The sequence below is a fragment of the Melopsittacus undulatus genome, chromosome 11, assembly GCF_012275295.1.
Source record: "Melopsittacus undulatus isolate bMelUnd1 chromosome 11, bMelUnd1.mat.Z, whole genome shotgun sequence".
NCBI lineage: Eukaryota > Metazoa > Chordata > Aves > Psittaciformes > Psittaculidae > Melopsittacus > Melopsittacus undulatus.
This window is the reverse complement of record NC_047537.1, coordinates 13,183,282-13,198,227: the sequence shown is the minus strand read 5'-3', so window position 1 is coordinate 13,198,227 and position 14,946 is coordinate 13,183,282. Positions and strand designations below refer to the sequence as shown.

The window sequence follows — 14,946 nt, the reverse complement described above, 5'->3', positions numbered from 1 at the left end:
TAGAGGCCTCTACAGCAGTGTCGTCCTTCAGTCTTAATCTACCCATGACACAAAGCCTACTGTCAGCTGGTCATTTTGAATGTTAAAGCTCTTTCACCTTCTAAATAGAAGGAAAGGGAAATAATTGCTTCATCAGAGATATCTTTTAGACACCAAATGTGTCTTTTTTGGACATTGTAAAGCTTTTGAAGTCTTATTGCTTTGCTTAAAATATAGAAAGAATACCAGTGGCAGTGCACTCCTGAGAAGATGCCAGTGGACTGTGGAGCCAGGAGGGACAGCAGAGAGGTCTGATGGCCAAGCTCTGCTGCCAGCTAAGGGAACACAAGCAGTCATCCTGGTTTGGACATGGTATACTGTGTCTAGATGTATAAGATGCTTTTGGAAAGGCAATGAGGTGAAATGGCACCCCTTTAGTTCTGCCTTTTAAGCCCAGATCTGCCATAAGGGACTTGTTGGAGCTCCTTATTTCTGTAATGTGGCAGAGCTCATGAACATTTCCTTTGCATGGCAGTGCTGGTTCACATGAACACCTCTGACGACTGCGGATTAAGTGCTCAGCTATATTTTGACTGGGAACAATCTCTGGAACCCTGATGGTAACACGGAGGCTTTACCTGTGTTGAGGCACATGAGATGGCCTTTTGTGGAGGGGCTTCTGATCCCTGTATCATCCCTACATCACAGTGCATCAGTGGACCAAAGAATCACCAATACCTGAATAGGAGCATCCTTGTGCAGTGAATATAGTCTGACAGAGCATGGGGACATACTTTTCACTTCACTCAGAGTTGGCCACACCTCTGCTGCAGTCTGATTTGATCTTTGACTGTTGCATTTTAAAGAAGGTCTGGAGACAGGATAGTTCAGAGTAGCGGGAAGTGACGCTGAGCTCTTCCAGTCCGTAAGACATATTTTCTCTCTTAAGTTTTGCTGTGCAGTGGCCCACAGTAATAGCCCATCTGTGATTTCTAACAGCCAAATCCAGGGAACCTCTCAGAAATACACAAGTACTACTCTTCAGCTGCCATCAGGGACCCACGACCAGCTGCTGGCTCTCTCTGTGTCCCTGATTTGCTGGAAAGCATCAAAGAGAAAGACAGACAGTGAGGCTTTGCAGAACAGCCTGACTTCCCAAGGCTCATTCTCAAAACCTCTTGAACGACCATTGCAGAACATGCAGGAAAAATGTCAGTGTGACCCCAGCTGTGAAGCAGCTCAAGCAGAATCTGGTGAGTGGTTAGAAACAACCAGAGTACAATGATCATGGCTAAATCTCATTTTGGTTGCTGAGCTTTCCTGTTCAGTGGACCTGTATGTAAAAACATACTAATAGGAAGGAGCTGAGTGCTGGAGCCCTTGCCTTCTCATTTATGATACAGGTTTCACTAGGAATTTTCCAAGGAAAGGTAGCAAGATCTGATCCATCACTCCTCAGACCACTCCTGTCATCCAAGCATGAGGTGTCTGTGTTTTCTGATGCTCTAGGAAGGGTGCTACAGATAAATAGAAGGATGTTTTTGCATAGTGACATGTCATGGCACTACATACTTTTTAACTCCAGTATAATTTAGATGTGGAGAGAAAGCAAGGTTGAGTTTGAATGAAGACAGGGGCACACAGTGCAGTGAGCTTGTCAGTCAGCTTCTATGAAAGAAATAAGGAGGTTTAAAATAACCTTTTTTGCGTTGAGGGGTGATTGAAGTTTGACAAAACCTCATATCTTTAACTGTACCTCAGTGGAGATTTTTCTTGTGAGTTGAGTAATTCAAATAGTGCAGCTAAACAGAAAACAACACCTTCAGTGAATGAATAATACAACCCAAAACCTAGTATGGGGAAAATGGCAAATAATCCATCATTTTCTACATTAATCCTTCTAATTAACAGTGGTATTCAAATGGAGTAATTCATCTGCCTATACGTCTCCTTCCTGAATGATCCAATCTATCAATTCAAGCCAGATGCAAGTTTGACTTTAACATTCTTTCAGGAGCTGTTTTCCTCTTATTGTGGGATGCTGGGTTTTTTAAACAGCATTTGGGCCACCTGCAGAAAATGAAGGAAAGACATAGTGAGTATCTGCAGAAACCTATCTGAGCAGAACTCACAGTGCACATGGACAATGTATGACCTTCAGAAGGTGCTGACAGCGCAAGGTTGTTCCCAAGCATCAGGCATTCATCCAGCTGCTCTGCTTTAACCCTGTTGCAGAAGTTCCCATAGGAACTGCTTCAAGCTCTACAAGCCTTTGTACAGACAGAGAGCTGGGAAGCCAAACTGTGGTGGGACTTTCCCAAACCTCCCTGAGAACCTGTGTGCCTCGGGTGCGCATCACCTTGGCAGGAGGAGACAGCCTCAGGGTCCCTTGCGGAACTGCTGAGCACGCTGTGGAGCCTGCTCTGCTTAGAAACCGTGTAACATCCTTCAGAAAACCCTATCTCCCTAATTTTGCAAATGAAATTGTGTTTAATCATTAGGATTTAATAATCTCTCAAATGATTACAGCTGTGAGAGTATGAACTATCATCTCTTTACAGTGTTGTCAAATTGTGTGATTTTTATAGAGAGACATTTGATGTTCAGTATGTTCTTTATAGACCTCATTTTTATAAGTAGAGGATTTGGGGGTTTTTGACCAAAAAGAAAGCTACGTGAGGAGCTAAGACTGAAAGTGTGAACCGAGAATAGCCTGAGGAGTCAGAGAGCAGGGACAGCTTGAAAAGAAAATCACATTTCTTTTATCATGAGTTCATGATGTCTTTTGAAGAACCAGTCTCTTGACTGCTGGGGAACAGGGTGTTAGAAGCTCACTCTGGCAGCACTGGTTTGACTTGCACTTGTAATGAGCTGTTGGGTTGACTTCCCTTGCCCCAGAGCTGTTTTCGAGTCAGATGGCTCTCGAGCAGGGTATTTTAAAGGATGGAAATAGCTTAAAATACAAAATAATATTTTGTTTTAAAGAATGCTTTCCTTTGGAGCCAAGGGGAAGAAAACATGAAGAGAATACATTGTATTTTTCTATAGATTTTATGAAGCAAGGCCGAAACTTCAGGCCAGTTTTGACCGGATGGTGTCCTTAGAATAAATGCCTTTAGTGATAAGAGCCAGTGTTTTCTCTAATATATTCACAAAAGCTTGTTGTAGTGTATCTGGCCCTAGAAGATAAACTGCACACAGCAGCAATGACACTAGACCCAAAGCTGTTCTTTTCAACTAAAGACTCAGCCCATCCTCTGGAGGCAGCAGTCAGTGAGGGGATGGAGTGCAGCATCTCCACATAGTGTCCATCTCCCTGCCCCCCAGTATACTGGGAAGATCCCCTCTCCTGTGTTGGCTCCGAAGTGTGTCAAGGACACCCTGTGAGCACATTGGCAGTTGCAATGGCAACTAGGATTCCTTTCTCAAAGCCAATGGCTGACGCACGTTGTGTTTCCTACAGCTGTGGGGGAGAAAGAGAACGCTTTGCCATGTGTGAATGTGTGAAATTCACAGATCTACTCACATACCAGCTCCAGTTTTAAGCTGGTTCTGACATAGATGAGAAACTGTCAGAGAAAACCTAAGTGCTAAAGCGATTTGTCTGTGATTCAGTGAATGAGAAATCATTTTATCTGAGGAAACAATGATCCTTGCCTTGACATGGTGTGAAGAGACCTGTTCTGCTGGCAAAGTCTGCTTCTGAGATAGAAACTCATGACTCCACCCTTTCCAACAATCAAAGCTGATGAGAACGTGGGCTGCAAAGACAGGAACTCGAGTCCTCAAGCCCTTTTGATCACACTTTGTTGTGATCAATGTTTTTTGTCTTTCTCAATTTCCATGACAACTCTCACTGACAAACACGTTCTTCACTCTGTTGGCAAGAATAGCCATGCAGCACAGGTTGATGTGTTGTACCCATCTGCTGAGGCAATGTCCCAGACCTGCTTTCCCTCCTGCTGCTTGGAAACGCTGATAGATATTGTTGGTCTAAGTTTCTTGGAAGGTTTCACAGCAGAGGTATTGAAAAGCAATTAATATTCACAGGAAGATTACTGATTGAGATAGCTTTCACTGCACGGGCTTTTAAATAGCAACATCTCTTATTAATACCATCACTCCTAATACACGCAATTAAAATTGTTGACTAATGAACATTTTCGTGTTAATTTATGTAACACAGACTTTATCCTTGCAATTAGAGCTTGCTTGATGCTGCAGCGTGTTGTTCAGGGAGAGGGAGCCTATCATCTCTGATTACATCTGTCATTTAGAAAGAAGAAAGCAATTTTTCACAGTCTCCCTTGTTAACTTCAACCAAGAGACTTCTCGAAGCAGTAGCAGCCAAAGTTCTGAAGTGGTATTTTAAGTAAGTCACTTCCAAAGCTGACAGTGTTTAAGGTGTTCTATATAAACACTTGCACTGAGGAATCCACTGAATTCAACGTTAGTGTGTTCAGCAATGAGAGGTGCATCAAATATATTTACTTCTGCAAGGGCAAGGTTTTGGCAGATCAGGATCCATGGTTTCCCGTGAAATTTCCCATGAAATCCCGTGGATTTCAGTTCCTCAAATTCTGTGCTCTGGTGTCCCGCAGAAAGCAGGGTATGGCACTGGATCTGGTATGGCAAGTTCTGTCACTGCTGTTTCTCCATGTTAGTGCTGATCCATACATGGAAACATTCGTTGAATCGCTGCTTGGCTCACACTCTCCTTCATGGCATTCTCAGGATCCTTGAGAGTTTGGCATGGAGAGGGTCAGTACCAAATTGAGTCAGTCCATGCTGTAGCTCTCAAGTGGTATTGCAAGCACTCTGCTCTTATCTGTGCCTTCTGTGGAGTGGTCAATGGAATGATGATCTCGAGTAAGGCTTGACCTGATGCAGAAGCTTTATAGTAATATCTTCAAGTACACTTCTCCCTATAGCTCTAATTCTGGTCCTAGAGCACATGGCCTGTGGGGAAAGGTGAAGGGATTTCTCTAGCTGTGAGGTGACAGCGCCACACTCTTCATGTTATTGGCAGTGAATGTCATAAGGATCAACTGTGATAAATCGAAGGTAGGGATGTTCAGCATATATAAACATATATAACCCCCTAAAATCTTCTTTACCAGAGGGTTAGTGCCGCTCTACAACAGGCACTCAGAGAGGCTTAGAATGAAGCACTCCCATTTTAGCATTTCAGTAGACAAAGCCATGGCTGACCTGCTCCAGTGCTGGCTGTAGTCCCAGTCCGAGCACGAGGTTGGATTAGACACCTCCAGAGGTTTCTTCCAAGCATTGCTTCTGTGATGCTGTGAGGGTACATTTAACAAATGTCCCGGGTCAATGGCACCTACTGGGAACAGCTTGACAAAGTCTTTCCCTCTGTCATCTACAGGCATTCTCACTGCTAAAAACATGAACTCATTTGTTCTGAGAAGCCCCTTTTTCTGACACCTTCTTTCCCTTTTTTCACTCTCTGCATTGAAGTTCAGTCCATCAGAAAGAACAAAGTTTTCCACTTCTTATGTTCACACTGGGAAGCCTTTCCAGTGGGAAGGTGTGGCTCTCCTGCAGTTTTTAGGATAGAGTGGCCTTCAGTGTCTTCTGCCTTGTTTGCAACAGCACCATATCCAAGGCAATCCCTCAGCACTACTGTCAGGGCTCTTGCATGACTCTCAGAGCCCTGTGTCAAGTGTGCATTCTGCAGTTGATCTGACCAAGGTGTCACAGCAGCATTTCTCAAGGTGCTCCCTCAGTGGCTCTCCACAGTGAAACTGTGTGGGATGTGAGCTGGAGCATCGATGCTGCAGAACACCACTGCCCATCAAGCTTCTGCTTCGCTCCAAGTGTGCCCTTCTGTTTCTATAGAAAACAGCTCATTCACTCCCTTTCATACTTTACTTGTCTTTTCCACTTCATGTTCAACTGCTGACAGCTTCAGATTATGCAAAATGCTCTGAAGATGTTGGTTTCTGTGAGAATTTTGCTCAACATCCAGAGGAACCTTGCAAGCTGTGCCATACGCTTTGCACTGCTTGTAAGGGAGATGATTTGGATTCTTTGCATAACATGTACAGTCGCCACATTCTAGCTGCAAAATGTAGCTACATTTTCTTTGTCATTATAGTTTATTTACTGCCTTGCTGAGCTGTTCTTTGGGGTATTCTTCAGCTACCTGTTCCTGCCACAGACTTGTAGCACCAAGAAGTTAATAAAAAATGTGCACTTAGCAAGTATATATCATAGAATCATAGAATGGTTTGGGTTGGAAAGGACCTTAAGATCATTCAGTTCCAAGCCCCCTGCCATGGGCAGGGACACCTCACACTAAACCAAGGCTCTGTCCAACCTGGCCTTGAACACTGCCAGGGATGAGGCATTCACAACTTCCCTGGGCAACCCATTCCAGTGCCTCAGCACCCTCACAGTAAAGAACTTCTTCCTTATATCCAGTCTAAACTTCCCCTGTTTAAGTTTGAACCCATCAGCCCTTGTCCTATCACTGCAGTCCCTGATGCAGAGTCCCTCACCAGCACCCCTGTAGGCCCCCTTCAGATACTGGAAGCTGCTCTGAGGTCTCCATGCAGCCTTCTCCAGGCTGAACAGCCCCAACTTTCTCAGCCTGTCTTCATACAGGAGGTGCTCCAGCCCCTGATCGTCCTCATGGCCTCCTCTGGACTTGTTCCAGCAGCTCCATGTCCTTGTTATGCTGTGGACACCAGAACTGTGATTTGATTTTGGCAGTGGTGCAGGGTGATATCTGTGCTTGTCCAAGAAAAGATCCTACCCGTTTACAGTTTGCACTGTTTGTGGAGCTTTGTGCAGGTAAGGAGGAATACACCCAGGGGAACAGCAAGAGAAGAATAACTGCTTGTGCAGAGAGATGAAGATAATTGATATTCCAACTATCCCTTAAAACCCCAGTTTTGGTAAGCATGGTTTGGTGAGCATGGTCAGAGTCTCTGTTGAGCTTTGGATCCTGAGCACCCTGGATACAAAAGCATATCTTTCCACCAGTTGTTGTGATTTCTGCTACACAGTTCTCTTTGTGTCTGTTGAAGCAGTATGAAGACTGTTTGCAGGCATGCAGCAACAGGAATGCCAGTGATGTGTTCTCCTATCATACTTGATGCTCAACTTTTCCAGTTCCTATCCAAATCAGGCATTTCTGGATAACTGACAGTAGCAAAGGCTTGTCACCTGTGATCTTCCAGTTCTGTTTTCAAAACAGGAGAGCAGATTTCTTTTCTCTTTGGGTTATAGATGGGTTATTTGGCATTGTGGATGATGCCAAACTCTTTCATCCTTCTCTGGATTGTCACTTCCAAACTCTGCTGTCCCAGTGGCTGCAGTGCTGGGGTAAAGGCCTGGGAGCTACCAGTGGCTTCATAGGCTGGGCATGGGTGTTAAGGGCATTAGGGAACGCTGTGTTAGCTGCAGCATGATTTTAGAGCTGGCGTTCTGTGGGCAGCCTTGAGATACTTGCCAGTTCAGACCTTCCACAAGTATGAAACTGTTCTCAGTCCTACTTTCCTGTGGCCAGTGTTAGTTCCTGTTCACATGTTCAGTTCTGTTCACATGTCGATTCCTGTTCGCAACGTGTGACAACAGAGTAGGCAAAGAGAATGGACAAAGTCTGATCCTGGTGGATTTCTGACTGTGTTTTCCAGGCTCCAGCTATGACCCTTCTGATGCAGCAAAACAGGAGCAGTCATTGGTGTTGTTCAGCCTGGAGAAGAGAAGCTGCGTGGAGACCTCAGCGCAGCTTCCAGTATCTGAAGGGGGCTACAAGGATGCTGGAGAGGATGCTTCATCAGGGACTGTAGGGATAGGACAAGGGGTGATGGGTTCAGACTGTAGCATGAGAGATTAGGTTAGTTATAAAGGAGAAATTCTTTATTGTGAGGGTGCTGAGGCGCTGGCACAGGGTGCCCAGAGAAGCTGTGGCTGCCCCATCCCTGGCAGTGTTCAAGGCCAGGTTGGACACAGGGACTTGGAGCAAGTTGCTCCAGTGGAAGGGGCCCCTGCCTGTGGCAGGGGTTATAACTGGATTGTGGGTTCTTAAGGTCCCTTCCACCCAAGCCATTCTTTGATTCTGTGACTGATGTCAGAAAAACAGTTCATAAACACATAGGATTGTTCTTCTGAAAACCATCCTTGTCTTTCTCCAGGCTCTGTCATCCATGGAGGAATTCAGAAACCTGGATCGGGATATTGAGGGATCTGCAAAACGGTGGAAGAAATTTGTTGAATCTGAGTGTCCTGAAAAGGAGAAGTTCCCTCAGGAATGGAAGAACAAGTCAGCCCTGCAGCGCCTGTGTGTCATGAGAGCCATCCGGCCCGATCGCATGACCTACGCTGTCAGGTACAGGCACTTCCCAACTGTCTTGGGAATGTTCTTGCTTAGAAAGCAACTTCTGGTGGGTGTTTTTGAGGGATCAGAAGTAATTCAGGAATATGTTTAGATTTAGTCATTATAGAATGTGAGTTCTGCAGAATGGTTTCCTAGAAGGGAGTCTGCTCAATGAGTCCCCTCTGAACTCTGCAAGACAGTCAACACATTCCCTTTAACTGGAGTTTCTTGCTTAAGGAGATTTAACCCCAATATCACCAACAGCAAGGGAACAGTAAAACTAGTGTTGGGTGAGGAACAGACATGCCAGGTCAGAAATGAGCATCATCATCCACACCTGCTAGACTCATCAGTATGACTTCTAGAGCTCATTAAGTTCTATTTTTGTTACTAAATCCTTTATGGCTCTTCTTTAGGCATAGGAATCAAATGTAGAAGTTAAGGAAAGCCTTAGAGAGGTTTTCTCTTTTTGCCTTTTTTTTTCCCTCTAAAATGCAAAATTTATGTGCTTCTCCTTCTGAAAGTTGTAGTTGTGAATTATGGAGTGAAGGGAATCAGGCGAGGCTAAACTCTGGGGGGGTAAGCAAAAGCAGTATGCTTGTTCCAGGAGAAACTAAAGGTCTTTCACCCCATTAGGACTTGTTTTTAACTTCTCTGTCCTCATAGTCTGTGGTTTGACATTTCTGCAATGTCTCTCATGCCACTGCCTCTCAAAGAGTTTATATTGCTCCAGCAGCTGGCGTGTGCGTGTCTATGGGTACATGTAGCAGAATGTATTACCCAGTGTATGAGCTAGATTTTCTGGGTTTGCTCTAATATTCACAGAGAAATGCAGACAAGACTGAGCACCATCTCCCTTTGGTCAATGTTGTTATGTTTTATTAAATGAAATACTATAATTCATGACAATCATAAAATTCTAAACCATCTTTGAAGTTCTTACTCTTTTAGGGTTAGATTCTCCATGTGTTCCATCAGCTGAAAATACTGCTTTTCCTATTGTTGTTTGGTTTAAGTCAAATAAACTCTTGTCTTTCTGAACTTTTAAGTGCATAATTCATTGAAGCAAGTTAAACTCATTTCTTTCAATCAAAATGATACACAGCTCAAAAATAACTAGAATGTAAAGTTTCAGCACCTTTCATATTCCCCTTCTGTGAAAAGATAATGGAATCCAGGCTCAAAAGCTTGGCTGGATATACAGTAACAGTTTGCAGTGCCTTCCCTTGTAGGTTTTTGTGACTAAAGCTCTTCTACCTGGGCATCATTGGTATTCCTTTACCTTCCTGTCTCTTGGAGAGTCTTGACAAGTACATATTAGGAGTAACTTGGTAAGCTAAGCACAGGTGACCTGGGGTGTTTTACATGCCTTGGAATATCCCTACCTTGTTCAGCAAGGTGCAAGACCCTTTATGTCCGATGTCATATGTGCCACCTCTATGGAGATGGTCTAGGAAACAATTTGGTATCTAAAATAACCCACACCTTTACAGCATTTGTGCATTTTGCTGGACTGGAAGTTAGTTTTTTTCAGACAGTCTTCATAACAGATCCCTGGGGGTATCTCCATAGGCTGTTTTATTCCCTAAGCCTGAGGAGAAACCATTCCTACCCTGACTCCTTAGAGCCTAGGTGGGGTCAGTGCTCTGTTATCCATCACAGAATCATAGGACAGAATCATAGAATAGTTAGGGTTGGAAAGGGCCTTAAGATCATCCAGTTCCAACCCCCCTGCCATGGGCAGGGACACCTCACACTAAACCATGGCACCCAAGGCTCTGTCCAACCTGGCCTTGAATACCGCCAGGGATGGAACAAGGCCAGGTTAATCACCAAGAACCATAATTTCCTCACTAGGGTAAATACCCTTTTCATCCTTCAGTCTTATAGAAGAACATCAGCAAGGATCTTCTTGCCAACACCTTGTGCTCCTGATGCTTCCTGATGCATGATGAGGTCAGATCAGTCCATCATCTACTAGCAAGGTATAACTTGGTCAAGGTGAAGTCATACCAAACAGTGAGGAAGCTTTTCCTTTTGCAATCCCACAGGCATTTCTATTCCAGTTGCCTTTCACTAATCATTGAAGGAGACTCTCAGCTCTCTTAGGATTTGACTGCAATAAGCTGTATCATCTACCAGGTGAAAAACGTTTTTCTTCCCCATGATACTGAGGTTTCCAAAAGGCCCAAATCATGCATCTGCACTAGGAGAGTAACTCATTCCCGGGCTTTGAATACAGCATTCCTAGATTTGGATCAATACTCATTGCATCCTCTTGTTCTAAAGCAGTGATTTTGGAAGCTCACCCTGGGGAAATTGAGCCTGGATATTCTCCATGTGCTGTATTCTTTTCAGCAGCTGCTGTGGAGCTGAGCTTTTCCCTCTTCACTCAGTTGTATTTTGCCTTGTGCCTCTCATGCAGAGGCTAAGCTCCACATGCCAGATATCCTCAGAGCTCTTCCCTTTTATCTTTCCAGAACAAAGTAATTTGAAAATCCTCTGCACTTTTTGTTGTACTTTTAGTGATAAATCTGAAGGAATGCTCTTTCCTCTCAAGGGCTGTATGGAGTACAAAGTCCATGGCAGTTTCCTATACCATACCTTATTCCTTCTCTCCTGAAATACCTTTGTCAACATCAAGCCAGTATTTAACTTCAGAACGCAGCCTGGGCTGGTAGGTCCTGCTTCTTTCCCTTCTCCCTTCTTTTCAGTTCTCAGATATTGGGGTGCCATGTGTCATTTTACCTCTGGAGAAAGTGCCAAATATTGCCACTGAGTGCTAACTCCCAAAGGCCAGCCTGCACATCCTCCCTGACCTTATTCCCTGCCCATTTAGTTTCTCTTTTGTTTGAATCAGCACAATCAAAACTGATTAATGGATTATTTGCAGGGGGACCTGTCTTTTCTCAGCAGTAGGGACTGGAAACTGTTTTCTTTCTGGCAGAGATTTTGTGGAGGAGAAGCTTGGCAGTAAATATGTGGTAGGAAGATCCCTGGATTTTGCAACAACCTTTGAGGAATCAGGACCTGCAACGCCAATGTTCTTTATCCTGTCCCCAGGAGTCGACCCGCTGAAGGATGTGGAGAAACAAGGTAAACCAATCATGTCTGTAGGCATACCACAGCATTGCTTTTTATCTTCTGTGTAATTGTCTTGGCATGACATCCTTCTGTTGTTTTGGGTTATTTCTCTCTTCTCTATACATAATGGAGAAATCTGTTAAAAATAGATAATTGTGAAATGATGTGATCGGGTTTTGGGGGTGGTTTCATATTTTTTTCTTCAAGTTTTTTGGATTTTCATCTAAAGTTTAAATTAAACTTGTCTCTTTTCTGCATTGCCTGAATTCCCAGCGTGGTTCACACTTCAATGATTTCTGACTTGGTCTTGTACACAGCCTATAATTTACATCAGAGATGTATCATATACTGTCAGATAGCTTGCTTTTTGCCAAGACAGGTTAGACCAGATGACCCTTGAGGTCTCTTCCAACATGGTATTCTATGACTCTGTGATAGCTAGAAGTAAGCAACAGTCTCCTATAGCAATCTGCTGGTTAGTAGCAGAGTTTCCAGTTTTTAATCACATCCTTCCTGTGTTGGTTTTGGTGTGGATGCTCAGATGTAGTGCTGCTGGCTGGCTTCAGAGCCAAAGGGGTGTCTTTAAGGTGCTTTGTTTGAGAAGGCAGTGATTTCTGTTGTACTCTAAAGCTGCCAATGTGCTGAATTTGTGCTGGGTCTCAGCTCCACCCTGAAAACTGCCATTTTCAGGCTCGTATGGTGATTACAGGAGGTCTGGAAATGGGGTCACTTCTGGCTGTTGAGCACAGGTAACTGTGGTCACTTCTGTCCAGACTGTGGCAGTGGAGAGGCTCCATCCTTCTGGATGCCTTTGGGTACTGCTTTAGGGCTGCTCCAGACTGCCAGGCTCATCAGATGTCTTTTTATCCTTTTCCAGCAATGCACCCCACTTATCTCCAAGACCATGCCTCATTGTCAAGCCCACATGCTCCCTGTAGTGTGGAGTATGATGTGTTTAAATTGCCTTAATCATGTATCAGACTGCCATAGGTTTTCAGTATGCAAGTCTCCAAACCAAACATCAGCAAGGTAGGCAGCCTCAACAGAGAAACCATTGAACCAAGCTGTCACTAAGGCGAGTGGTGGAGAAATGCTGATCCGTGGATTTATTTTCTTCTCTGTGATGCACCTTTTGTGGCATCCCAAAATAACGCTTCAGTCAGTCTTTACCTGCATTCCCACAAGCAGCTTCCAGAGACTTTAAACCCCAGAGCAACCCGAGCCACAGACCAGATCCCATTCCTTAGCTGTGGGGAGATTCTGGGTACTTTGCATTCATGTTTTGTGCTCTTTCTGTGCCCTGACACCAGGTCTCATCATTGTGAATTGAAGGGGACGCCCCTGAGGAAGGTGCCTCTTGTGTGCCTGGCTTTCTTTTGGAGCCATGTTGGTGGTCCTGTCTCTCACTGTGTGATTTTCTTGAATGGGAAATGAAACACTACAATCCAACCAGGAATGGCGTAATTGGAATTGTAAAGCTGAGTGTAGGTGTGAGCACCTGAGGTCACTCAGCCAGAAAAGTGACAGCAAGTAAAAATGAAAGAAGATCTAATGGAATAAAAGCATTGCTTCAGTGCAGCTGCACTGTCCCTAACGCCTGCCATGCTGGGGTTTGGATTGGGTTCACTGGTGCATGTTTTCTTTGCCCTTCGTTAGGTTTTATTGTTTCATTTCTGACTAGATAATTCTGGTGAATGGAAAATGGCTTCTTCCAGATGCTGTCCGCTCATGGGACCTTTCCTTGGCAACACGGGAAGGATCCTTGAGTAGGAAATCAAGTAAGGGATCTAGGAGACCAGTGTGGTTAAACAAGGAGCTGCTGGGCAAACTCAAGTGGAAAAGGAGAATCTATGGATTATGGAAAGAGGGGCTGGCCACTTGGGAAGAATATAGGACAGTTGTTAGAGGATGTAGGGAGGCAATTAGGACAGCTAAGGCCTCCTTGGAACTTAATCTTGCAAGTCAGATTAAGGACAATAGAAAGGGCTTCTTCAAATACATAGCAAATAAAACTAACACAAGAGGCAATATAGGCCCACTGCTGAACGAGGTATACAAAGAAGGCCGAGGTGCTGAATGCTTTCTTTGCCTCTGTCTTTACTCCTACAGACTCTCCCCAGGGGCCCCAGAAGGAGTCAGGACAAAGGAGGAGTTTGCTTTGGTAGATGAGGATTGGGTTAGGGATCATCTATGCAATCTGGACATCTATAAATCAATGGGTCCGGATGGAATACACCCATGGGTGCTGAGGGAGCTGGCGGAGGTCATTGCTAGGCCACTCTCCATAATCTTTGGTAAATTGTGGGAAACAGGAGAGGTGCCTGAGGATTGGAAGATGGCAAATGTCACACCAGTCTATAAGAAAGGCAAGAAGGAGGACCCGGGTAACTATAGACCGGTCAGCCTTACCTCCATCCCTGGAAAGGTGACAGAACTTATTCTTGACTCCATCTCTAGGCATATCAAGGATGAGGGGGTCATTAAGAACAGCCAACATGGTTTTATGAAGGGGAAGTCATGTTTGACCAACCTTACAGCCTTCTATGAGGAAGTGACTAGGTGGAGGGATGATGGTAGAGAGGTAGATGTGGTTTTTCTTGATTTCAGTAAAACATTTGATACTGTCTCCCACAGCATCCTCATAGATAAGCTAAGGAAGTGTGGGCTTGATGATCAGGTAGTGAGGTGGATCAAGAACTGGTTGAAAGGAAGAAGGCAGAGAGTTGTGGTCAATGGGGCAGAATCTAGCTGGAGGTCTGTGACTAGTGGAGTCCCTCAGGGGTCAGTGCTGGGACCAGTGTTGTTTAACATCAACGACCTGGATGAGGGAACCGAGTGTACCCTCAGCAAGTTCGCTGATGACACTAAACTGGGAGGAGTGGCTGACACACCAGAAGGCTGTGTTGCCATTCAGCAAGACCTGGACAGGCTGGAGAGTTGGGCAGGGAGAAACTTGATGAAATTCAACAAAGGCAAGTGTAGAGTCTTGCATCTGGGGAAGAACAACCCCATGTACCAGTACAGGTTGGGGTTGACCTGCTGGAAAGGAGTGAAGGGGAAAGGGACCTGGGGGTCCTGGTGGATGGGAGGATGACCCTGAGCCAGCAATGTGCCCTTGTGGCCAAGAAGGCAAATGGCATCCTAGGGTGCATTAGAAAGGGTGTGGTTAGTAGGGCAAGAGAGGTTCTCCTCCCTTCTACTCTGCCTTGGTGAAGCCGCATCTGGAGTATTGTGTCCAGTTCTGGGCCCCTCAGTTCAAGAAGGACAGGGAATTGCTTGAAAGAGTCCAGCGCAGAGCCACAAAGATGATTAAAGGAGTGGAACATCTCCCTTATGAGGAGAGGCTGAGGGAGCTGGGTCTCTTTAGCTTGGAGGAGACTGAGGGGTGACCTCATCAGTGTTTACAAATATGTAAAGGGTGGGTGTCAGGATGATGGAGCTAGGCTTTTTTTAGTGATATCCAGTGATAGGACAAGGGACAATGGGTGTAAACTGGAGCATAGGAGGTTCCATGTGAACATCAGGAAGAACTTCTTTAC

General features: G+C 44.8%; 1 protein-coding gene across 1 annotated transcript in view; it reads left to right on the top strand.

Moving 5' to 3' along the window:
- DNAH9 (dynein axonemal heavy chain 9) overlaps positions 1-14,946 on the top strand; it is a 170,770-nt gene that overhangs the window by 124,825 nt on the left and 30,999 nt on the right. The window contains exons 60-61 of the mRNA XM_034067817.1: positions 8,142-8,335; positions 11,271-11,419. Coding sequence (XP_033923708.1) covers positions 8,142-8,335; positions 11,271-11,419 — 343 coding nt within the window. The remainder of the gene's footprint in view (positions 1-8,141; positions 8,336-11,270; positions 11,420-14,946) is intronic.